Source organism: Sebastes umbrosus, chromosome 6 (genome assembly GCF_015220745.1).
Source record: "Sebastes umbrosus isolate fSebUmb1 chromosome 6, fSebUmb1.pri, whole genome shotgun sequence".
Taxonomy (NCBI): domain Eukaryota; kingdom Metazoa; phylum Chordata; class Actinopteri; order Perciformes; family Sebastidae; genus Sebastes; species Sebastes umbrosus.
The window spans coordinates 15,646,944-15,674,224 of NC_051274.1; the positions used below are offsets into that span (position 1 = coordinate 15,646,944).

Here is a 27,281-nt window from a genome sequence, read left to right on the forward strand (position 1 = left end):
CAAAAAAGCACAAATGTTGTCAATAACTTCTTGTGGTATTTAGTCGTACAGATATATTGGGTTTAATTTGGCTACATTTTATGATATTCGTCTCTACATCACTAGTGGTAAGTGAGGAAATATGTATTTTTTTATAATTTGGATGAACTAAAAAAAAATATATATATATATAATATAATATTTATTATGTATTAATATGAACAATTTAAGGTAAAACATACTGTACACTGTATTATCTGGATTTGACTGCAAATCTAAAATAAAACCATGTTATCAAATCAGTAGTGCTATAGCAATGTCATTTGAATACACACACACACAAACTATTTACACACACACACAACGTGCACAATAGCTATAACTGCCACAGTGCCGCCAGCATTTTGCATTGTGTGTGTTCTTTCTAACATGTATAAAAGAGAGTCAAAACGGCAAGCTCAGCATTCTGCATTCATCTACCCTCCCTCACCCCTCTCACTCCCCTCATCCCCCCCCCCCAACAGTGATGACTCTCGACTGGTCAGCGCGATGCCCCCGGTGCTGCTCAGTAACCCCAACGTCCCCCCACACATCCCTGCTGCCCTACTGCACCTCTCCCTTTACCCCAGCTCCACACACACATACACACACACACACAGAACTTTCATGGCTTTTGGTCGTACGTCGTCCTGCAACACACACACACTCCCACATAATGCAAACCTCTGCCGAGCACCTCCTAGAAGCCCCAGTTACAACAGAAGACACAATCCGCTGTGTTATGTGAATTATTGTTGGTTCGTTGCTTGTGGATGTGTGTTTCTCCTTCACCTTCTGGTGTCTCCACTACATTGCCGTCGGGTGCGGAGCAGTGCCAGTGACAGCTCTGAGCTCTGAGGCAATGTCAAGTTCAGGTCTTCATAATCACAGGCCTCTGCACTGACTGCTGCCACTTTATCTCTTCTTAAAGACAGTGCTTGGTGGTGTGATAGTCTCCAGAACAATAAACAGAAGCATAAATGTTGTCGACAACTTTAACATTGCAAATTTAAGACAATACTACATCTGTGCTTTGGTTTGATATGTATTTTTGTCTTGTCTCTCTCCATACGTAGCCCACAGACAATGGTTTCACAGGGTCAGGCATTTCAGTGTATGGGTCAGTTCAGCGCTGTTAGCTTTGGGCACTTCCGTCCGGGGCCCCAACTGTATTATCTGCATGTGTGTATATGTCTATGTGTGTGTGTGTATGTGTGTGTGTGTGTGTGTGCGTGCATGTTTGTGTTTTCTGTCCTTGTCCATCAGCATTTGCGTCCCCTGATTATGACAGTTATGATATGTCAACAGATGACATACGCCCCAAAGAAAACTTTCTCCTCTCGGCTCTCGGCTGCTCTTCGCCGTGGCTGTTCCTCCTAGTTCCCCCCCTCCCCTCCACCCTGAATATAAGATATAAAACTTACTGTTGTCTCTTTATTCAAAATCTCTCTACCTCACACTGAATGTTTTTCATGGATTTCCACTCATTGTCGCTTCATGTTTCTCCTCTTGGATACACTGCCTCTCTTTTGGCCTGTTTCTATTATAGGGGGGCGACAGAGGGGTTAAGTTTGTTTGATTTAGGATGTCCAGCACTGCCGCCCCCCGCCCTTGGCCCTACAGGGGGATTATGGCGTCACCTGGGGCCCCTGGGGGGGTATTATAAAGCCCCTGTCTGGCCCTCTCCCCTCCGTCAGAGAGGCTAAAAGGTCCACCGGACACTCTGTCTATCCCCGTCTCTTCTTTAGAAACACCCCATTAGCATTGATGCCCACCTCCTCTTGACAACTCATCCCACCTGAGATCTCCACGCACATTCCCACATTATCTCACACCTATGTCTTTGCGACAGGTGGACAGAGGTGGCAGCTGATTTGACTTTACCAACCCAGTTCACGGCTTGGTAAAGATCCGTTGGGTGGATTCATCTGTTGACGTTCTGAAAATCCTGTTTCGTCTGACTCTTTTGGTCAGCCGAGTTAGCTGACTACAAAAGGGAGATCCTTTTTTTGTTATTTTTGGCGTTTGAAGAGGACTGAAAAGGTACTCATTTACCTTTACTAGATTTATTTTTAAAGAATCTTCTTCATCTGGTGGAGAGCCTCAAGTGAACAGTCACCATGTGGGAGTTCCGGTCCATGAATTTTTGGCGAGCGGTCTTCGCAGAGTTCTTCGGGACCATGTTCTTTGTATTTTTCGGCATGGGCGCCGCCCTGCGCTGGACCACCGGGCCTCATCATGTCCTTCATGTGGCCCTGTGCTTCGGGCTGGCAGCTGCCACTCTCATCCAGTCCATCGGCCACATCAGCGGCGGCCACATTAACCCTGCCGTCACCTTCGCCTACCTTGTCGGCTCACAGATGTCTCTTTTCCGCGCCATTTTCTACATGGCCGCCCAGTGCCTGGGTGCTGTAGCTGGGGCTGCTGTGCTGTACGGGGTCACGCCCGGCAACATGAGAGGCAACATGGCGATGAACATGGTAAGGACCCAACATGGATGTTTCAGAAAACAAGTGAAGCAATGTTCTTTGGGTAGGTTGATTTCATCCATGGGATACATGGCATAGATTTTAGAGTTTAGGAATTTGCTATCATTTCAGATTCAGATCAGTAAAGCCATGTATTTAAACCATTGTTTAAAATACCAAAAAAAATTGCTGTGCATATAATTATTTCCAGTAGTTCATAATTTTTCTAAAACAAAAAGAGAAATTCAGCACTACATGTTCAATCCAGCTCTGGGATTTTGACTTATGCATATATGTTTTCATCCACCTGTGTATCTCCAGCTGCAGCCGGGCATCAGTCTGGGAATGGGCACCACTGTGGAGGTTTTCCTCACCATGCAGCTCGTGGTGTGCATCTTCGCCGTGACTGATGAGAGGAGAAACGGACGCATGGGATCTGCTGCTCTATCCATCGGCTTCTCCGTCACCATTGGACATCTCATGGGGGTGAGACACAATGGAAACATAGATAAAAAATGAATTAAATATTTTAAAAAACACAATGCAGTAACAAGTGTCTTGTGTTTTTAGATGTACTACACCGGTGCTGGAATGAACCCTGCCAGGTCCTTTGCCCCTGCTGTGCTCTTCAGGAACTTCATCAACCACTGGGTAAGACTTGCAGTCACACTGAAGATATCAATCTGAGCAGGAATGATAGATGACTGAACATACTGTGTTAACTGATGTTTGCCGCTCGCAGGTGTACTGGGTCGGGCCTATGATAGGAGGTGCAATGGGTGCCCTTCTGTACGATTTCATGCTGTTCCCACGCATGAGAGGTCTGTCTGAGCGCCTGGCCACACTGAAGGGCAGCCGGCCCCCAGAGAGCGAGACCCAGCAGGACACCCGCGGGGAGCCCATCGAGCTCAAGACGCAAGCCCTATAAACCTGCCCCTGCCCCCTTCTCCGACTGGGGCCGAGGGACGAGGGACAAGGCCCTGAGCTATACGCCAACCCCACCTCCACTACCCCCCCATGCCTTCACACAACATCGCACAAGACTAACCCAAATACTCACATCTAGACTAACACATGATACGATTTTTTTTTTTCCAGTGCCACTGTAAAAACCGACACACAAAAAAAAAACAGGTTCACAACCTTCAACCTCAACACACAACAAGACTCCTCTACCCCCCAGTCCTCACTCTGTATTCTGAACTGGACATTGTGTTTTTGATAAATGGTGACCAGAGCCTGAACCACCAGCCGCCTCGTCTCCCCCTGCCCGCCTGCTTTTCTCCTCTCAGCTAAGGCCTTCATCTGCGACTCAGAGGAGCGTGGAAACCCCCAAAATTGAGCAGAGAGGTTTGGGGAGGCAGGTGTTGGAAAGGGGGGTGGGGGGGAGACGGAGGGCAGGATGAGGGTGAGGCTGAGGCGAGGATGTGGGTATGATATGAGAAGGGTAAGAGTGCATGGGGCAGGTGAGGGTGGAGTAAAGGGGTGGGGGTTGGGGTTTGGGTAGGGTAGAGAGGGCAACACGCTGGGTTTGTGGTCGTTTCAAGTTGGGTTAGACCAGTGAAGATGGGCATGCTTTTCATTATTCATCTGAATTTATCTCCATTTTTAGTTTTTTTTTTTAGGTTCATTTTGTTTTCTGCACTTCAGACACAAGACGTGGATGTATGATACCATTAGATTTTACCAGGGTTTCACTATTTTCAATCACTACATTTTATCTGTGGGTTTGTGTTTGTGTGTGCGTGGATACCTCTGCAGCATGTGTGTGTGTGTGTGTGTGTGTGTGTGTGTGCAAGTGTGTGCGTGAGAGTGAGCGTGTGCATGTGTGTGCGCCTGCCTGTGCGTATGAGTGTGTTTGCAAGTGAGTGTGTATATGTGTGTATGTGTGTGTGAGATCAAGATTGCAGATACAGTACTTTTTATTTTGTTTTATTTCCATTACCGCTCTCCTGTTTCGTACCATTAACTGTGTTCATTTTGTCATCAATTTTTAAGACATGATCATTTCTCCTCCCCTCACTGTGGTATTTGCTATGATATTCATTTTTACATAAACCATCTGCTTTTTTGTTCTGAACCAGCGCAATCCAAAGGAAATGTTGTATCCCAGACTTTGATAGTAGGTCTGTTCACTACAGATCGGCTGTGCAAGCTTTACATTGAGTCTCCTTTTATTATTTGATCCTTACTGGGAGCACAAGGCGTTTCAATAAACATTTCAATGATAATAAACATAAAAACTTGGTACAAGGTTTGGGTCATTTTTGTTCCTTAAAATTTAGCATTTTGTGAAGTTGCTGGGCATGGAGGAAAATGTCAGCTGCAATAAATGATTTTGTCCAGGAGAGGGCGAAAAGAGCACATGACAGTCTCTCACATTTAACATTTTAATTAGTTGAGGGAACCTTAATCAGTTTTGGACAAAATTGAATCATAAAAGATACATAGTTCACAGTGTGCTTTAAGAACAACAATGCTGTAATAGGTCACATTAGTTTGAGGTATGTCGGGAAATGTAGTTAAGGGAGGGGTTGTTTGGGTAAAATAGGGTTCACCCAAAGGCGGACTATCATTTGTGTTTGATAAGAAACATATTCATTTATCTTCTGCTGTCTTCTGTTCTTCTGCATAACAGCTGATAAACTACAGCATGACTCCTCCTCCAGAACCCTGACCAAACAAAGATGGTTAAAGAATAAGTTTGCTGATATTCTACATTTTTCTTATGGTCAACAAATCCCATGAAAACATTAAACAACAATGATTTGATTCTGCTATCATGTATTGTCTGTGTAGCCAAAGCCTGATATCTTAATTATCTGAGCAACAGAGCTCCATTGTTGTATAAATACTATACATAATACACATCAATGAGCCACAATGTTGGACTGGGTGACGTGTCTCCTTTATTATGATGAACCAGGGCACTGTATTTTATTTTGAATCAATTCTACACCCACTGTGCTGCTGCTGGAAATCGCAAAAGCACCAAATATGAATAATTCAGCAGCTGAAAAAAGCCCCCAACAAGCACAATATTTACTCCTGTTTAAAAAAAAGTTTTAGATAGGTTTGTATGTGTTTGTTTACTGTTTTAAACGTCATTCAAGACTTGAATGACAGGCAGTTAAAGTCGGAAAGGGTTGAGAGACAGAATCATGAATTGTCAATTTTGGTCTCTTATAGAATATTGCTGGCCTTTTAAATTAAGTTTATCGGCAGGTGGGAAAGAAATGTAGCCCACAGTCAGATAGTGACTACAACCCATAATGTACAGTCATAAAAAAGTCATCGTCTAGTATGTATTAAAGAAAGTCATAAAACAGTCACATTATAGTATGTAAAGAAAATGTCATGAAAAAAATGTCGCGAAAAGTGATAAAGAAAAGTCATAATATAGTATGTCAAAAAAAGTGATAAAAAAGTCATAGTATGAGTCATAGTATGTCGAAAAAGTCATACTATAGTTTGTCCAAAAAAAGTGATAAAAAAGTGATAATAAAGTATGTAGAAAAAAGTGATAAAAAGTTATAGTATAGTAATTCGAAAAAAGTCATAGTATAGTATATCGGAAAAAGTGGTAAAAAAAAGTAATAGGTCGAAAAGTATGTCGAAAAAAGTGATAAAAAAGTCAAAGTATGTCGAAAAAAATCATAGTATAGTGTGTCAAAAAAGTGGTAAAAAAGTCATAATAAAGTATGTTGAAAGAAGTCATAAAAATGTCATAGTAATATATAAATTATATATTAGAAATTATATATTACACAGGTCAGGGTTGGGTTATATATTATACAGGTCAGGGTTTTATATCATACAGGTCAGGGTTTTATATCATACAGGTCATGGTTTTATATCATACAGGTCATGGTCAGGGTTAGGGTTATATATTATACAGGTCAGGGTTAGGGTTAGGGTTATATATTATACAGGTCAGGGTTTTATATCATACAGGTCATGGTCAGGGTTAGGGTTATATATTATACAGGTCAGGGTTAGGGTTAGGGTTATATATTATACAGGTCAGGGTTAGGGTTATATATTATACAGGTCAGGGTTAGGGTTAGGGTTATATATTATACAGGTCAGGGTTAGGGTTATATATTATACAGGTCAGGGTTAGGGTTATGTATTATACAGGTCAGGGTTAGGGTTAGGGTTATATATTATACAGGTCAGGGTTAGGGTTATATATTATACAGGTCAGGGTTAGGGTTATGTATTATACAGGTTAGGGTTATGGTTAGGGTTATATATTATACAGGTTAAGGTCAGGGTTATATACTTTGTATAATTATATACAATATATAACATTCTTTCATAACAACTTTGTTAAAATTTCTGTTTTCTGTTGCATAACCCCCCAATTATATCTCTCTGAAAACCTGGGAGGAGACGCTCGTCGCACTCCACTGTCGGGCACCGGGCATCGATGTGAGGGTGGGGATCAAACCCGCTCTGTCACACACAGAACTGGGAACTTAGCAGCCAAGCCACCAATGCCATACGCACTTCTAACTGTTCTCTTCGTATATTCGACTTCGTCATTAGAAGTTAGAACTGAAAACAGACTTTGCCACATAAGAATCGAACCCACAACCTCCAGTATTCTAACCAGATATCTACCACACTGAGCTATCTGTAGATACACTGATGTGGTGTTTCCTTTTGTATTTGACTTCTGTATCTGAAGTTAGCCCTCAAAAATCGCTGTGTCACATATGGATTGAACTCACAGACCTCCATTATTCCAAACAGTTATCTACCACAAAAAGCTATTTCACAAGTCATAATACATCATGTCAAAAAAAGAGTACAAAAAAGTAATTATGTAGCATGTAAAAAAAAAGTCATAGTATAGTATGTCAAAAAAAGTGATTAAAATGTCGTAGTATAGTACGTAACAAAAAAGTAATAGTATACTTTGTCGAAAAAAGTCAGAAAAAGTTAAAGTATCATAGATCGGCAAATTGATAAAAAGTCATGGTACAGTATGTAGAAAAAAGGGATACAAAGACATAGTATAGTAAGTATGAAAAAGCTAATACAAAATTTATAGTATAGTATGTCGTAAAAAGTGATGAAAAAGTCAGATCATTGTACAGGTGAGGTGTTGTTTCCTGCTTCGGCATTTCAGCCTGTCGCACCTCCGCCAGTGCAGGGAAAGCAGGGCTTGACTCAGGCTGTTCTCAGCAGTGGAGGAGAACTGCAGACCCAGACTGGGGATGTCGTCAAGCGGTTGAAAGAGCACTTTGAGGAACTCCTGAACCCGACCAACACATTCTCCATAGAGGAGGCAGAGTTTGAAGACTCGGGGGAAGGTTTGTCCATATCCTTGGCAGAGGTCGCTGAGGTAGTCAAAAAGCTCCTCAGCGGCAAGGTGCCGGGGGTAGATGAGAATCGCCCTGAGATGCTGAAGGCTCTGGAGATTGTTGGGCTGTCTTGGCTGACACGCCACTTCAGTGTCACGTGGAGGTCGTGGACAGTGCCTGTGGAATGGTAGACCAGTATGGTGGTCCAATTATTGGGGTATCACACAGCTCAGCCTCCCTGGGAAAGTTTATTCTCGAGTGCTGGATAGGATGCTCCGACCAATTGTCAAACCTCGGATCCATGAGGGACAATGTAGATTCCGTCCTGGCCGTGTAACAGTGGACCAGCTCTTTACCCTTACGGGGCTGTTGGAGGGGTCATGGAAGTTTGCCCATTTGGTCTACATGTGTTCTGTGGACTTGGAAAAGGCTTACGACCGTGTGCCCCGGGGAGTCCTGTGGGGGTTACTGCAGGAATATGGGGTACCAGGGTTGTTGTAACGAGTATCTCAATGACACAAGAAAATGTCTTGTATGACTCATGTGTGACTCTCCAGGCTCCTGGTAATCTCATGCAGCAGCTGTTTCCCACAGATTGTTAATCACAATTACTGTAATCCGACCACACACAGAAAACGTCTTACTTAGAAATATTCATTTTATTTTGCATATTTGTTTTAAATGTGATGTATGGCTTAGTTTATGACTTTACTAAAGGTGGCGCCACAGCACAGTGAGACTCCAGTATCATTACCAAAGCATCTGTCTGTATTCTGCAGCTGGAAAAAAAAAAGAAAACAAAGAAACAACTCTGACCAGTACAATGGGCTGAAAAAGGAGCTTGGTCCTGACACTGGCGTATACTGCATCGCCCTATGTCTCTCTCACTCAACTCACACATAGAGAAACAGACACCAAATACACTCACACACATTCAGTAACAACATCACCTACATCCAAACACATTTTACTTGATATGTATTGACAACTTTGTAATTTCAGTATCATAAAACAGTCCCCAAAGACCAAATCCAGACACTCTTGCTCCAAAAGTTATGGGTCAAAAATAGCCTAATAAGCCGCTGCAGGATTTTCACAAGATGACTATTGTGTTTTTAAGTGTTAGCAAAGTCTTTCTCTCAGTAATGTTCTAACAGTAGTAATACAAAAACAAAATACCAGTGTTGTCTACCTTATTCATGCTCATCCTTTATCATCATAATTGCATATTCTGTTAAACTGTGATTATCACCGTGTAATGACTCGCCAGCGGTAGATAAAAGGAACAAAAGGGAGCACAATAAACATTTTGTTCACTTGAGATGAGAGACTAATAAAAATGACAAACACAAACTGGACCAGGTACAGAGAGAGAGAGAGAGAGAGAGAGAGATATCTCTAAGGCCATAGACAGAAAGGTAACCTTGAAGAGGAGGTAATTGGACCTTCGTTTCTGAAAGAGGAACTGGCTCTCAGCTTGGCTAATATCCAGCATTCAGCTCAGTACCTTTGGAGAAACTGCAGCCGCAGCATCATGTCAAACAGACATATTTCTCATTGTCTTTACCTGTCCGCTCTCCAGCAGTCGGCCTGCCTCCAACATCAGCGCTGACGGTCAGCGGTATGACAGAAACGTCCAGAAGATTACCAGTCGTCTCACTCCAGTCCCTGACGTCTGCCACATATGAAAAACATTCAGATCGTATGCTGATGACTGTAGCAATAGAACATTTTCATCAACTACTACAACAACAATAATATATATATATAAAAAAACAGGAATGAGAGTGCTTTCTAAAAGCCCTTTTGATTACATCACACTCTCTCCCTGGTTATCCAGTCTCATCCTGATGATGTCACAGGTCAACAGTCACGCTGCTTTGAATCATCAGTTTGGCAGCTGCAGCTCCACTCGGAGAGCTGCTCACTGCATGCGGTCGGGCTGGTGCAGAGGGTAGTGGAGGAAGGTCTGCGGGGCGGCAGACATGGCGGTGAGCGCAGCCAGAGAAGGATGGATGGCAGCCGGAGGGGTCGGGGGTGCAGTGAGAGCGGGCGCCTGCGTGCCGGGGGAGAAGCTGTAGCTGAGGTAGCCAGCGGAGGGCGACGGGGATGGGGTGTAGGGGTACTGCTCCAGTCCTGTGGGGGCGTAGTGGCTGTAGGCGGAGTTGTAGTCCAGGTAAGGGGAGGCGAGTGCTGCTGCTGTCGGGCTGAGCTGGGACTGCAGCAACAGGCTGGGCTGGAGGAACGCCTGGGGGTAGACGTACTGCTGGGCGAGCCTGGACGGACAGAGGGAAAAGGGTTAGAGATTAAAAGATCAGTCCATTAACTGATTAGTTGAGCGACATAAAAAAATAATCAGTAACAATTTTGATATTAGATTAATAATTCAGTTATTTCTTAAGCAAAAAACAAACAAAAAAATGTCTTGTTCCAGCTTTTTAAATGTGAATATTTGGAGGTTTACTTTGATTGTAATCTGAACAGCGTCGGGGTTTGGATCGGACAAAACAAATTAATATGCCAGAAAATAACCAGCAGATGAATTAACAGTGAAAATAATCATTACCTACAGCCCTAGTGTAGGAACTGTGTGCTCACAGATATACAACTCCACATAAAAGAGGACAAACCTGGGAAGCAGCATTCTTTGTGTGTTTATATATAAATATATATCTCATCACCTTAGTGACTTCTTCAAACTTTCACTCTCATAAAACCAGACTGGATGACAATCTTCTTTTTTATAAGACCAGAAAATATCATGGTGCACAGATATGGAAATCAAAAGACCAGTCACTGTCATTTCAAATATACTTTTTAAATAATTGTCATTACATATAAAGAAATTTGGTACTTTTACATTGTTATTAGACTGTATATTTTGGTACTTATATATTGTTATTTTATATCTCTAAATGATTTGGTGGCAACTGATTTGAGATGCAACTACAATTTTGTCATTGAGACAATGACAATAAAGCTCTCTTGAGTATCAATCTTTTCCGTTTGTATGGCATGCTGTTTGTACAGTTACAGTATATTTGCACATTGTTATGCCAAGCTAAGCCCAAAGAATAAAATAAATGTGATAGAGGAGTGTTTCATAAATATAGAAGAAAATGACACACACAGTTCTGACCACATCCATATCGGTGTCTGAATATCCGATGACAACGTTTGCAAAAATCTGATTAATGTGCGATCAGAGCTGCCACTGATCTGATTATTGTCATTAAACAACAACAGTAACCAGAGCCTGACACACACACTCCGTGTTTGTCCGAGTTGCAAACGGACTACAGCTTTTCAGCAACTTCTCTTTTTCTTTATTAAATCCAACATTAAAACCTTGAGTCCTATAAAGGCCTCCTCCACCTCCTCCTTTAAGAGCAATTATCAGCACTGTTGCCTTAAAATAGACCTTCTCCCTCGTGTTTAAGTTTAATTAGCACACTGCCTGAGAAATGTTAAAAATGTAACACTTTGTTCCAAATGAAATATCACCCATTTAAAAATGAAAATACTAAATAACAAGGAATTTCAAAGTATTTCTGAAATGAATAATCGAAAAAAAAATGTGGTATCTGAATTAAATGCCGGTGCACTCACATACACGCACAAGCTGCCACAACAACAGATATGATGAGACTGTTGATACTCCGAGCCACAGCAATAATGAGAGAAAAAAGTGCTCTACTGTCCTCTTGTATTCACTCATGCCCTTGCCTGAGGCTGCCCACTTAACCTGAACTGCCTCGGTTACATCTGGCAACGGCAACAGCGATCATATCAGAGGAACTGGGTTATGCTGCTTAAGTAGAAACAACAGAACATGACAGTACTTAACACTCCTGTGATCAGCGCCTACAGTCAAACACATTACCCTGACAGTAACCTTGTCACTGAGTCTGAACAGGTGAGCAGAGCAGCGGGAGGCGGCCTGCTGCGGCTGCTTACCCCTAAACAGAGCCAGAGCAGGGATCAGGTGTGCTTACACAACAAATACTGGGACTGGGTCTGTTCACACCCACGCCGCTGTATACACAACACACACACGGGCACACACCAGTATGTACAGTACGCCTTTCAATGTTCCCCCACAGGACCCATATTTAAGTTTTAAACTTATTTAACCTTACTTAAGTCTTCTACGGACTTATTTAACCCTACTGTGTTCAACCCTTCAGTCCCCAATTTCTTCAACTTAAAGGTTGGCCTCAAAGCACCAATTTCTGTATCTCCTTGTTTTCATAGAAGCCAAACTAAAATTATACTTAATTTGAGTGAAATAGTCACGCCATATTTTCACGGCTGCACTATCACACAAAATGCCAAACAGTAGATGTGTTGTGCATCATGTTTTTGTCGGTAGGCTATTTTTGCAAACCTTTTAGGATCTGGACTAGCATTTCAAATCTAGGTCTTCAGGAGTTTCTCCTTCACTTTCTCCATATAAAGGAATAGTTCATTTAGCTCCTTTTGGGAAATATGCTTAGATGAGTAGACTGACCTTTACAGAGATACCCACTTTATGATAATCACATGCAGCTTTTTGCATGCATGTGTTATTTTCACCTATTCTAAAATGGTGTATTTGAATATGTTTGCATACTGGGGTCCCTAAACAGTCTTGGAATTGCATACATTGGTATAAATTGGGTATCACTGTAAAGCTGAGACTCTTGTGGATCCAATGAACCCAATTGTATTCATGTGTGATGATGTTAGTCTCCATAGTAGCCATTTCATTGTAGTGAGACCATTTTTTGAAACTTGACCTCACTGTATAAAATGACCTGTGGTGACCTCTTGGATAATCACAGCCTCATGGAACTTTACAGCCACAACCTAGAGGCCGAGGGTATTCAGAGGATGGATGGCTTTCCTGACAATAAGGGGGTTTCTGAGCAGTTTCCAGAACAGGTGATGTCTTAATGTGGTATTTTGGAGGGATTATTGATAATTTTGATCAATTCTCGAGTGGTAAAAATTGGTTAAATTTAGCACCAAATCTGTTTAACAGATGGTATCAACCTCAAAATTGCTGCAGCAACTGATGAGACTCAATAGAGCAGCATGGGAATGACCATCATATACTTCTATCATAATGTTCTAAGTCCTTATACACTTTAAAAATGTATTTCAATGAATTAATCAATTAAATTGCATTTGTTATTTGTGACTAGAATAACTTGACACACAGCACTGAGCTGCAACTCAAAGTAATCTTCAGGTTCCCAGCTTTCAGAAGATGTGCACCACTTCTATGTGACATCTACTGCTGACTTTGCGTCTACCCCTGAACATCCCCTGTCCTCCACCACTACCCCTCTAAAAAAAAGGGGGTGGGATGGTAAGGGGTTAACTTGCTGGAAAAAAATAGTGTGTTCATGTAGGATTAAATCATCCACAGTAAGATCCTGATTTAGAAAATAGGTTTTCAGGGCCGTTAAGGGATGCCTGGCCAAGAAAGCAACACTATGACGAAAGGTAAAACCTGTAGACTAATGACATACAACAACACATTAAGTCAAAACGCAGCTGAAGCTAATATCCCCCTCCTCGACCCCGCTGTATCCCATCTCCCATCTCCCCTCACTCCCAGCTCCGTCAGTCTCTCCCAGAGCAGAAGTGCAGTGTCATTCCCACGGCTGTGTGCCGCTGCCTGCTTGTGCACCGGCCTGACTGATTCAATGTGACAGCGGCATCGTACGAGAGGGCGCTGCGCCTCGCCTCTTTCCTCCCTGTGCCTGGCATCATTGCTGGCTGTCAAACACACATTTTTTTATATATACATACACGTAGACACACATGCACGCAAACACTCACATCAATTACACATGCAGCACACATGCATGAAAAAGTGAACATGCAAGTCTGAATGAAAGGAGTATAATACACTCTTAAATGGTTGTGTGTAGTCAGTTAAGCAGCTTAAAAGAGGATGTTGATGTGTGTGTGTGTGTGTGTGTGCGTGTGTCTGTGTGTGTGTGTGTGTATGGTGAGTTCAGGCGTAGCAGGGCTAATTGGCGCAGCTGCATGGGTGTACACTCACTAACAGACCCACGAGAGCAGAATAACCTCCACCGACTCCTCTCTCCCTCCCCTCTCTGGGTTCACTCCCTCACAGCCAGTTTCCTCTCTCTGCACTCCCCTCACTGTCCTTCCTCAAAACCAGGCGGCGGGATAAAAGAGATAGGATGCACTGAATAAAAAAAAGAGGGTCGAGGTCGGGACTCCGTGGGCGAGGAGTGAGTGAGCGGGAGGGAGAGGAGACGGGAGAGATGCTGAGAGGTGAAGGATCAGCCATCATATCCCTCATGCCTTAGGACAGCCACGCTTTTAATAGTTCAAATCAGGGATGTGAGGAGGGTCAAAGAGACAAACACACACTCATGGAGACGCACACACATGACCCTCCGTCCTCTCTCGATAAACACACACACACCCACACACACGGCTTGAGGGAGGGTGAGAGATAGAAAGGCCAACATCAGTGCTGGACACTCTCATGTCAGCAAGCAAGAAAGACATTTGAATTAACATATTAATACAAATAGGGCTGTGTGATGTAGAGAAAATGTACATTAAGTGACGTGTTAACTGAATATCATCATGGGAGAGTGTAAGTCATGATCATTACAATGCGTCTCAGATTGTACGGGGTTAAAACTGTAAACCCTACAAACAGAGATTTGTGTTTGCAGTGTAACGTAATCTAAATAATCTCACTTTCACTTGATCCATCAACAAGAAACTAACAAAAATAGATCTGATCTTAGATTTAGATAAACTTTTATAAAGTTCTGAGTTTGTTAAACATCATTTGTCTATAGCTGCTTCACGGTAAAAGTCAGCAACACTTTACAAGCAGTGTATAAAAACGTAATCATGGGTTATGAGTCACTAGTTGTGTGCAGTTATAAGGTTATGTATCGGTCAACAATTATAACTTCTCCTAATAAGTAACTATAAGTCTGTAACTTGAGTATAAACAGTTAATGATTATAAAATAATATAATGCAATGCAGTTGTATTCGTCCTTCGTGAAACACAAAGTATTTATTCTTTATATGTATATTGAAAAATAAATATAATAAATAATAAAGGTGCTAAATGCGAGATTGGGAACATTTATTGCCTCCACAAGGTTCTCAATTTGGTTTCTGGTTGACGGTTTGGTTTGTGTTGTTGCACCATACAACATTTCCTCTTATGTTTTTCTTTAAACCTGCAGTAGGCAGAATGTTTCTGTCATCATTGGGCAAAAAAATCCAGAATAACCTTTCAGCATATTGTAATTCAAGTGTTCTGAGAGAAAACTAGACTTCTGCACCTCCTCATGGCTCTGATTTCAGGCTTTAGAAAATCTACTTTGGCCAATCACAGGTCATTTCAGAGAGAGAGAGCGTTCCTATTGGCTGTTCATTCAACAGAAGAAGCTGTCAATCATTTACAAACTCTGATGAAACGGCCAAACTAGGCAGCACTGATCAAATATTAATAAATATTCTGTTCTCTGGCTGGTGGGCGGTGCTTGGTATTTCCTCAACAGATCTCAACATGGCTGCCGGGTCACAAACTTTCTCATTTTACAGCTAAACAGTACACTACAAGATGATTCTGAAAACATTTGAGGCGAGAAATAGGCATTAGAGTAACAGGCTATCGATTCATATTTAATCAGCGCTGCCTAGTTTGACCATTTGATCAGAGTTTGTGAGTGATTGACAGCTGCTCAGAGACGGCAAGGCTCCAGCTCGGCTGTGATTGGTTGTTTTCCTCCGGTCTGAAATCTCGCAGATGCCATTAGGAGCACCAGAGGACACAGAGGAACATGATTTTTTTCACCTGTCTCATGCACTACTGTCAGGATATAGTGACCGTTTTATAAAAATCACTTTTTTAAATCATGTTTGCTCCATGTTTCTACCCACTGCAGCTTAAATTGAATAAATAATGTGTTAATTGGCTTAGTTGTGTGCATCTCCTTCTTTTGTCACGACCGTGTGCACCTGGTTTGTGACAGTAATCATAAATCATTCTATATGATTGCAGCAATATTATACGGTTATCAATCAATCATTAACTCTTTATACAGAAGTTATAGTTCTTGACAAATGCATTAATAAACACCTAGAAACATCCTCATATCTGCTTACATCTACATTATAATGTGTGTGTATATAAACAACGTATGAAGTGTTTGTATACAGCTGGTATAGTGCTTACTCGTGTCACATTACTGGCAGTTGAGAGGTTTTTACTGTGAAACACCTGCAGGCACATGATGTGTATACATGAAGTGTTGAGTTAGCCTGAAATGCTACTGTAAACCAAGGCTTGTTAAAAGACGGCCTCAATCTGGATTTGTATATTTTTGTGCACATTATCAATTTACAGATCCAAAAAAAAAGCACTAAAATTGCAAAACAACAAAATCTCAAAAGTGAAGAAAAAAAATACAAATGCAGATCACAATGTGTCATCTTTTAAGAGACAACTGAACACAAATGGAAGTTTTCTGTGCTGTGAAAAGCCTCCGACATTACCTTTTTTTGAATTAGGCTTTTCATGCGACAGAAGTGCCTCTCCTAATTGGGTCCCCGGATAAGATAAATATACACTTGAGGATTCAGCGTCTACCTAAAAACCCCCTCGCCAGACAGATAAGAGTGAGAACGTCAGGCTGACACAGAGGAGGAAAGAGAAAGAAAGATCATTTAGAGGGGGAGGAAGGCAGCCAAAAGAGGAAACAGAGGAAGAGTGAAAAAAAAAAAAAAAAATCAGAGACGTAGAGAGAAAACGGTCGAGGATGTGAATGTATCAAAGGAGGCGACATGTCGCTGCTGTTTTATGATTCACTGAGGCACATATTTCACCCGACCATAAATTCATTTCACACCAGAAACGATCTCCGGCGTCACTTCTACCACCGGCCCTAAAGCTTCACTGCACCCAGCCACAACTACACCCAGCCACAGGTGTGCTGTTAGTCTGTGTCACCCCCCATCCCCCCTTCCTCTTCCTCCCGCTCTCTGTTCCACTGCTTCAACAGGAAGTACTGCCGCCCCTCCACCTTTAACAGCCCCACCACACATCCATCTCCATTCTTTCACTCAAAAAAATAAACACCAGAACGCTTTTTTTTTTTTTTTTTTTTGAGAAAAAATGAATTTCACTTCTGCCAAGCACCGACGTTGGGTGCTAAAGGCAGACAGCAGGCAGCCATGGGTGACAGATGCCCCCCCTCCCTCGAATGAGAACAGCCCTCCTCCTCTCCTCTCCTCCTCCCCCACGACTCAGCTGTACCTCAAAGCCACATTTGGCATCAGGCCGTCCTCTGTCCTCCCTAAAACTTAAAGCAAATACGCCGAAGCAGCAGACAGAGCTGTGCTTTGTTTGAGTTAGTTTTTTGTTATTTGCTGTTTGCTGTGTGAGTGTCAGACCCTGAAGCCCCCCGGGAGCCCCGCGGCAGTGAAGACGGAGGGCAACAAAAGACCTGCTGACATGGTTAGATAGATGTTATATTTAAAAGAATAGTTTGCTATTCTTACTACGAGATACATGAAAAGATCAACACCACTCACATCTGTCTGTTCAACACATAGCTACAGCCAGCAGCTGATTACCTTAGTTTAGCAAAACAACTGAAAACAGGAGGAAACAGTCACCCTGGATCTGTCGAAAGGCAAAATCCACTGACACCAGCTCCTCTAACAGCTCACTAATTAACATGTTACATATCCATTATACATCATGTGTTAATTAGGGAGCTTTAGAGGTGTGGTTAGGAGGGATATGTAGAGATTCTACAGCAGTATTGTATAGTATATAATTGCTAAAAGGCACAGGAGTGGTTGATTATCATCTGCTTTTTCAAACCAAAAAACACACTTTGTGACCCATTGCTATAAATGTTTGGAAAACTGGGATAAAAATGCGAAGAAATCAGCTATATCTGCTGTTAAAATCTCATTCAAAATCACATCTGCTCAAATTGGTGGTAAATTCTAGGGATGCATTGATCCACAGGACCGACACAGACCTTATTAAGCGAGTATCGTCCAGATGTGACGAATCCATATTAAATACAGTTTCTTTTTAATTCTGTGTTTCAGCTCAGTTTTCGTTATCTATTTATCTTTTTGTTTCCTCCTGTATGTAACTTTTATTTTTTTGTTGTCCTTGAAATGCTTTCGAATATCAGTTTATATCACATTAAAACCAGCAACCTATGTTATAACATATATATGTGACGTATTTATATGTGAATGAATTTTTAAAAAAAATAAAGGGCCCTCCATTTTAGCCCACAACAATCCCTGTTGTAGTATAAAGATGTTAAATTAGGGAAAAAGAGAGCACTGGTATCAGAGCGGTAATATGTATCATGAGAGAAAAAGTTGGATCGGTACGTCCCTTATTAAATTTGTAATTGACTAAGAAGACTCCTGTTCTTTATCAGCTGCGCTGGCCTGTTTAAAACCTACAAGCTATAGCCTGTTCCTAAAATAAAAGTCCTTCACTTCGCCAAGAAATGTTTGAATGTGACTGCAGTCATACTGATCATGTCAAAGACACATCTAGCCTCGGAGCAGAGAGATCTGAGCTGGACAGATGTGCCCCTTTGAATGTACTAAAACTGAAGAATATCAAGATTTGAGAGGCTGTACAGTTTATTTCCCCCTAATATAAACATAATTGTAATCTGGAGAGAGGTGCTAATTAATTTAAAGTGAAAATATTACCACAGATCTCCTTTAGATAATAAAGTCGGGTGTTCAATTTACATGTAGGTGGAGAGACAAATAACAACAGTGGCAGTAATTTAACATAGAGAGAGTTTCCTGTTGATAAAAAGTGAATCTGCCCTTAAACTCAAAGCACAACACCTCTCTCTCGCAGCTGTGCTACTGAGATCTCTTGAGGTTACAGTTGTTGCATGAACTGGTATCGCTTCTTCTTCTACAACAGATTTTTCACACAAACACACCATCAAACAAAGGGATTTGTTTTGAGGATTTGTTTCTTTTCTCTATTTTACATCTTTGTAACTGACAACTGACTGTTGTTCGAAGACGTCGCCTCAGACTCTGATAGGTATTTGTTTTTGCTTTGTTCTGATACTTCATAGATTAAATGGGACTGCTGATGAAATATAGCTATCTAGCTGACTCAGGGAGTCAATGACTGCCCATTGTCCCTGTTAAATAAACAAATAATAATAATAAAATGATTAATCAATGAGTCAAAATAGAATTGGAAAATGATTTGATAATAAAAATAAAGGTGCAGATCTAAATGTGTGACACAGAGGTTAGTTTAACATTTTCAAATACTTTATGTTACCACTTCAAAATAAAAGCTTTATGAAAGATGTCACTGAAGACTACTGAAGTCACTTTCTAACATTTTATCAATGGAGAACTCTTCACTTTAAGAATAAGCCATCAAGTCTAAAGTCAGCTGACAAAGTGTTTCATTTATTTTTTATTATAACTGATCTGTAAAGTATTGAATTCATTTCTAACCACTGATAAAACTAGAGTTGTTCCGATACAGATCCTCATGTATTGGAAATGCGTCAGATACTGCCCAAAATTCAGTATCGGGTATCGGGTATTGGTGAGTACGCCAGTCAATGCATCGATCCGATACCCTAATTTATTAACCCAGAAAAAAATCAACATGTTTAACCGCCAATCAATTCTTCTTCGCCGCTCCAAGACAGTAGTTTTCACTGTGCTGTTATCACCGAATGTATCACGGCTGCCACCGGCAACTGCTGTTTTAGAGCAGCGAAGAAGAACTGATTGAAGGTAGTTTGTCATGTGACAATAGCAAGCAACAACAGTGCGGTGCTAGTGGAGAGTGTATCAATAAAAGTAGTCAGTGAGGAAAATGTCAGCCATTTGGCATTATTTCACAGTGTAAGGCGGTTATGTACAGCCATGTAAGGCTTCCGTTTCGAGGGGTGGCACTAGAGTTGCCAATTTCAACGCCAGCAATTTTATAGAACATTTGAAGACGCATCACGAAAAAGAGCACGACCACTTCACGAAGGCAAAGGGGGAAACTGCAGCAGCAAACGTTGAAAACCGCATTCCAACGACAAGATAAATTCCACGAAGCGCCCATGATATTGTATTTATCACGCCGGTATGGGATCAGTACTCGGTATCGATACGGCAAGCTTAGGTATCGGAATCGGTATCGGGAAGGAAAAGCGGCATGTCTTCTGTATCTCCTCACCAACAGTCTGAACGAGTCGTTTACATGCTGTTTAGAATAAGACTGAATTATTTTCTTTATCAGTCATTCTGCTGATTATTTTCTCAATTCATTGACAAAATGTTGAAATAATGAAAAAATGCCCATCACTTATTGAAAGGTCATGTATTGTCCAACCAACAGTCCAAAGACATCCAGTTTACAAAAACATAGAACAGAAAGAAAGACAGAAAGCTTAAACACGCATCTGTTACAAACACCTCAATGCTTGAATTTGCAGAAAGTTTCCACCCTGATAAACAAAGTGACACCTTCCTTCTGTGTGTGTTTGCCTCACGGGTGTGATACCTAGTTAGCTAGTTGGTGTGCCAGGTGACATTTCTGCCTCTTTTGTTTCAGTCAAAGCTGCGACTCTTCCTGGAAGCACAGATTAAAACTCCCTTTGCTTTGAATGTCCGATTTCACTGAGAGAGACTTTCAATCAAGCCGTCATCACTCATTCATAGACTCATCTGGGTCGGCCTCAATTCCCTCATCACTCATTCAGAAATTGAGGACTGCAATATTAATAGCACTCAGAACAGTTGAGGTTTTTAATGGACTCCTCTGTAGCCGCAGGCCTGAACTTGTCATCCTGCAGAAAGTCAGTGTGAAGAGCTCTTAGATGCATATTCCTTAAAAACACCTCTAAAATATAGAAGATCCAGTCTGTACAACTTTTTTATCAAACAAAGACCAGAACATGTTTTGCACTCTTTTCCCCAAAGAGCAGATATTTCAATGAATTATGAATCAAATGAATGAAATATTTCCGTGACAGTCGACAACACGCCCCCACATACACAGACCGACACACAGCTGGGACAACGGTTGACAAGATCCTCGTCTACGATCACCTAAACAACACTCAGACACCCAATATCTGAGTCAAGCCTCAGTAGGTGTTGGAGGGTTCATCCTCTGTCTGTAACAGCCCTGGCAATGAATCATCCTCCATGTTTCACTCAGGATCTGAGTCATTAAGGTTTCTTTTTTGAGTTCACACAGAAACTCAGGGAAAACTGGATGAGGAGGCAGAACGTCCGTCACATGTGAATTACAGCCAATTTCCGGGCAAGTCAAGTCAAGTCCGTGAGAAACCACCAGCAGCTCCCATGATGTCACTGTTTGGCTCACCAGTACATTGGGAGGAAAAATAATCCTCCGTCGTGGTGGATGTCATTTTATACTGCCATATTGATCGATATTGTGATGTAGTACATTTTCAAGAATTATTTCCTCAATTAATCATCTTGTCTATTAAGAGTTGCCTGTTATGATTCCCCACAGCCCAAGGAGATGTATTCAGATTGCTTATTTTGTCTCAAAACCCAAAGATATTCAATTTACTATCATATATGACAAAAAAGAGCATTGACTCCTTGCAAGTTGCTTGAAAAATGACTAAAATGATTAATAGATTATCAAAGTAGTTGCCTTATTGATTGACTAACTGGTTGACCAACTAACTCTCTTTGCAGCTCTAAGTAGACTGCTGCAAAACTCATATAAAAATCTAACGTTGCCATAAAGCAGTCCCGATCATTGATTTATTGCCTAATACATTGGTTCCCAACCTTTTTTTTAATATATACTTGTGATCCCTCAACACAGGTTGTCTATGAGTTGTCAGCAGGTAAAAGTAGTTTTCCCTTCTCAGATTGTCTGATTTCAATCATTTTTAGAAACCCGAAGACGTAAAACTAGACAGTATTTCACCAGAAGGAACCAGAGATTAAAATAATATAAATGATTCAGTGTTACAGAAATATTTCATTCCTTTTTCCTGCTCATCTTGCGTCGTCTTATATGCGTCCTGCTGCAGACGCCATCGGCGTAGGTTCTGATTTATAGCTCACTGTTGGATCCCATACGTTGATAGCACCACCGCGACGCTACAAACGCATGTATCGTATGTGATCAGGCCGTGTTGTACTTTGCTAGTTGTGTGTTACTGCCAAGGAAAAGACAACAAAAGTCTTTCTTCAACTTCCTTGACATTTTCTTCACAATCAGCATTCTCCATTTATGAGGCCTACATCTGTAACCCCTTAACGCAGAACTATGAATTCAGCTCATGACCCCTTGTGGGATTGCTGAGCTCCAGGTTGGGAACCATTGGCCTAAAACACCCAGAGATATTAAATAGATATGATATAATGTCTCTGAGTGCACAAACTTGAGAAAAAAAAAGATGAGAGATAATGGCAACAGTGCATGTGTGTATGTTTGGACAGGAAAAAAGAGAAGGGATGCAGGGAAGTTTGACCAAATGGCTTGTTGCCTCAGTAAAGCCCAATTCATGCGTGAGAGAAATTCAGAATTGAGCTTCTTGTGTGTTTAATGGCCCAGAAAGAGAGAAAGAGAGAGACAACGGAAGACAAATGAAAATATGATGTACGGATAGAGATATGGAATACGTCTTTGAAGCACTGCAGAGTTTAAGCAAGCATCATTCGTGCCGTCTGTGATGGCTTTTGCTTTCTTTGTTTCACATCGCAGAGTGGCATTAACTACCACAACCCGAGTGGAGAGCCGGAGCGAGTGCTCACAAATGTCAAGGACGGAGGAGTGAGATGTATTGTGTTGAGGAGGAGGAGGCAGGTGAGAGAGAGAGAGGTGGAAATAGAGGTATTGATTCTCCTCCGTCTTACCCATATTGCCTCTGAGCCCACGTAGGATGGACTTGCTGAACTCCAACAGAGAGACCTGCAGACAAAGAGAAAGAGAGTGAGGAGGGATATTTTAGCTACCGGCTGCACAGACAGCGAGCGAGAGAGACGGGCAGACGAGGACAGAGACGATTCTCTGCCTCTCTGCTTGTTTGTCTCAGATGTTAGCATGTGTATCTGTTATTCCCTCAGCGTACGCACACACGCTCGACACACTCACACAAATAATAATGCACTCTATTGAACACAAACATCTGTGACCTCGCTGCCTCCAGAGTTCACCAGGAATCAGCTGAGGCTGAGTAAGAAAGGAGAAACATATCTTCCTCCTCCGACTTCATGTCAACATTCCTCCGGCTATTCACTCCTCTGTTATTCCTCTTTTTCACCGTATACAGCCGTGACTCCATCAGCGCCCTGCTTTTGTTCAAAACGTATATCTAAATGCACATTTTCTTTCTTCGCCCAGCACAAAGAGGAGACTGTTATTTCTTGCTTCTTAACAGTCCCATCCCCTCCTGCTCTTCTCATTCTCTCCCTCTCCTATTCTCTCTCGCACACAATAACAAAATACCAAGCGCTGCCATCTCCCATCAGCTGCATGCTTGGGGAGTTGCGTCGCAGGCAGCGGCGGCCCCAGAATAAGGACACACAGTCAGTTGTTGTTGGCGCCAGTGTTTTGTCAATCACACCTACACTCGACAGTATTTCAGCCAGCGAGCTGCGAGAGGGAAGAGCTGCCGTCAAGGTCCGAGAAGTCGGATGGGAAGCATGAAGCGTGTGTGCTGCTGGTGGTTAACACTGAAAAAGCCCGGCGGCATGAAAGCTGTGTGTTAAATCAAGTACACAAAGAGTGAATGCATGGTGGGGATGAGCACAGAGACAGACGGTTGAAAGGAGCATACCAGTGGTTTTGCATGATTTATCCCACTAAGCTCTAATTTGTACACAATCATTGGCCTTGAGATTGATTTCCTATCTTCGAGGCAGCTGTGGGTTTCCATTCGTTTCAGTGTAGCAAGAAAAACCAACATGCAGACACTTGAAACTTGCTCGAGATCCATTAACAGTGACCATTTGGCAGCTAAATGGTCACTAAATTAGCTCTAAATTAGCTCATCAAAGTTAGACTATAATCATTTGGAAATGTCATTGCAAGCAAGGGAACATTTTGATGACTTCCTGGTGTTTTCCCTGCACTTGTGGGATGATGATGTGATATTTGAGATGTGAACGCCAGCTTCTCAAACCATTTTCATGCAGGAATCAAAATATAAAATTCATCCATAGACATCCAAGTTGTTCCAGGTTTAGTCTCCCCAGCACATTGTGAATGCAAAGCGTCACCATTTGACAGTAGCATACAGTATCTTTGATCTAAAAATACAGAAAACTTCATGTTTGCTGAAGAGGACTACAGTTCTTGAGTAAGTATCTGCAAGCCACTGGCTATCTGGATGTAAAGACATCAGTTCATCAGCCCTTTTTTAAAAGTGAAACTACATATTTGTGACCAGTTTTTAAAAGATTTTTCAGTAGGAACTGATGGGGCTTGGGGCTCGGGACTGAGCCACAGACAGAAGCCGGAAAATATTCAGAGGACTAACAGACTGTTGGTCTTTTTATGGGTTCGAAAAGTTGAACATCACCGGCCTTATCCTTTACATGATTTGTAGGTGTTTGGTTAAAAAGAAGTCAAAAGAAAACCTACTAATATAATCTACATCCTGTGTGTTTAGCAGTGATCTGACACACTTACTTGTCTGCGAGCTGCGAGGCTTTGCTCCCAGGTACGCCAGGTTCACGTTGGCCTTCCTGCCGTCGATGATGGGGTTTGCGTCTTTGCACGCCCGCTCTGCTGCTCCCCTGTCCACCATGGTCACCTGTTGACAGAATTACTGGTTAATAATCAATCTTTAAGCTACATCTTCTCTATCTATCTATCCAGTAATGAAGGAGTGATTCCAACACGATGAAGCAACAGACCCAGAGCTGGGAGGAGGAAGGGGGGGGGGGGATGAAGGCCCTGAGGTCGCTGCTGTCCTTGAATGATTCAATCTTCTTTGGCTAAATGCGTGAGGAGACACTGACTCCACCACATAGATGAAGACAGCCATCGGTGTGTTTTTAATGCTTCCAGTGGAGCTCATGTAGGAGGCAGATTTTTTTTTTTTCAAACTGGGCTGCCAAGGATGAGATACTGGAAGCTACCTTGAGGGGGTGAGTTGAGGAGTGGGCAGATAGAAGTGGGAAGGGGTGGTGAAGGTTAAGACACACACACACACACAAACACACACTCACACAAACAGTGCAGTTACACCTAATATCTGAGGCAAACTGCAGCTCCACCACTGATAAATGGTACTGAAAGTAAAACCGCCTGCTTGCTTGCTTGCTTGCTTTCGTTTCGCAGCATCAGACTCTGGACTCTTTATGCAAACAGAGGTTGGCGGATGGTTTGAGACCGCCATCCAGAAGCTGCTGCTGCTGCTGCAGGGAATTAAGACCACCAAAGGGGAAGTCAGGGATGAAATGAGCGTACTGTCCTAAAAACAACTCAACACTTGGGTCGCCTCAGTTTGATTTGCTCAGTGGCTTTACGCAGAGGCCAGAGATAATGTGAACTGCTACTTCATGTCAGTCCAATCACACATCAATAATCTGTTTTCTCTTTCACACACAAAGTCACTCATACAAACAAGCAAACACATCCTGGTATAGGGAGGGGGGTGCTGCATGGGAGGAAGTCAACATGAAACTACTGCAGCCTTATCTTGCAGAGCCAACTGACATGTCACACCTCTGTGACCAAGGACCCCCCCCATCCCTCTCTCTCTCTCTGTCTCACACAAACACACAGCACAAACATCTGTCCACAGCTGTATTACCAACTCATTTGTCAGACTACCGAACAGTAGCACTAAATGAATGCAGAGCTGTGGATTGTTTTATGAATGTTTTATAATTTTATCCTCAGGTATTGTCTTATTTATCAACTGTACTATTTATAGATTTTAAGGGCTGAGAGAGAGCCAGGGTAAAATGCATTTCATTGCATTTCACTGTACACTGTACTTTTAAATGCATATGACAAATGAACTTGAAACGTGTATCCCCTCTTTCTCTCTCTCTCTCTGTCTGTCTGTGCTTGTTTCTGCAGCACAGTGTGTCATCATAGGCTATCTACTGTACACCATACTTGCATGTACACTGTGAGTCCTTCTGCATGCTCATTTGGCTTGTTGCTCACTTTGGGACCGCAGAGATAATTGATGACACACTTATAAGAAACAATCTGCTACTCGAGCTTCAAGCATGTGACTGCCACCACCAGACACACACTCTTCCTCCTGCTGCTGCTGCTGCTGGAACAAAGTGGCAGTGTGTGCAGCCTCCAAGGCAATAATAAAAAATAAAAAAATACAATTAACCATAAAGATAAAGTCTCTTCCAACTCATTACTGGCTGCTACAGACATGATCTAGTGTTTCCAGCCCCTGACTATCCAATTAAAGCCAGAGTGGCTGATAAAAGCTTAATTAAAGCCCATATTTCATTCTACATGACTTCCCCTCCTCGTTTATTCTAGCAGATCACAGTAAGTGTAAAAATGAAACTCACAAAGCCGTATCCTCTGGACTTGCCCGTCTGTTTGTCTGTGATAACCACCGCCTCGTCGATGTCCCCGAAAGTCTCGAAATATTTCCGAAGTGAAGCGTCGTTGGTGTGATAGGGCAGCCCTCCGACGAAGATCTTGGTGTAGGTGGTGTCTTTCTCCATGGTGGGGTGCATTATCTCTAACGGAACCCCGACCAGCTGGCCTAGAAACAGCGGGGAACTCATCCAGAGAAGAATAACACAAAGAAAAAAAAACACTAGAATAACTTTCCGCTCCTTTGGTCACACCGAGAGCTCTATAATAAAGATAAGAGCGCGTCCATGGTTCAACACGCAGCCTCCAGTCGCATCACATACAGCTGCTGGATGTGTAGTCCTCCTGACAGGTGTCTCGGAACCTCATGTCTCCTGTCTCGGAGGAGGAAAAAAAGCGAAGTCTTTAAGGCTCGGTAGGCGCGTCTTGTGTGCGCCCACTGAGCGTCTGGTCCAATAGATGAGCGGTGCGTCTCTTTCATTGGCGCATCACGCCTCCTGCTCCACCCTGCTGCGCACGCACACAGAGGAAACCCCCCATACATATAGGCAGCTGAAAGCCTTCTGCCAATAAAATGGAGGAACAGTTGGATCATTTGGTATCTAGTGAGGAGCACAGCACCAAATGTTATAGTAAAAGATTGCCAAAACATGATACATAAGAGATTTTTTTTTGTGGAGAGACTGTCTCTACTGTATAGCTACTGTAGATGGGGGATGAGAGGCTGTTAAACCAGAAATGAAAATAGAAAGTAAATTAAAAAAGAAAGAAAAACTGACATTTTTGGTAAAGTGCCAGGACTCAATTTGTGCCAAGATCACTGGTTAAAATTAGATACCTCTTTCTTTTCTTTTTAAGGGACTATTTGTAACGTTCAGAATTGGGC

General features: G+C 42.2%; 2 protein-coding genes across 2 annotated transcripts; one reads left to right on the forward strand and one right to left on the reverse strand.

The window, feature by feature from the left end:
• The first annotated feature begins 1,702 nt into the window (after positions 1-1,702).
• mipb (major intrinsic protein of lens fiber b) lies at positions 1,703-4,734 on the forward strand. Its single transcript, XM_037771641.1, has 4 exons — positions 1,703-2,498; positions 2,808-2,972; positions 3,057-3,137; positions 3,229-4,734. Exons 1-4 carry the CDS (start codon positions 2,139-2,141, stop codon positions 3,412-3,414), a joined length of 792 nt encoding a protein of 263 aa, XP_037627569.1. The 5' UTR covers positions 1,703-2,138; the 3' UTR covers positions 3,415-4,734.
• A 3,704-nt stretch (positions 4,735-8,438) lies between these two features.
• Positions 8,439-26,833, reverse strand: rbm38 (RNA binding motif protein 38). The gene is made up of 4 exons (XM_037771642.1): positions 26,365-26,833; positions 24,503-24,626; positions 22,726-22,780; positions 8,439-10,074 (listed from the first exon to the last, which is right to left on the reverse strand). The coding sequence occupies exons 1-4, from the start codon at positions 26,584-26,586 to the stop codon at positions 9,723-9,725; spliced, it is 753 nt and encodes a 250-aa protein (XP_037627570.1). The 5' UTR covers positions 26,587-26,833; the 3' UTR covers positions 8,439-9,722.
• Positions 26,834-27,281: the final 448 nt, after the last annotated feature.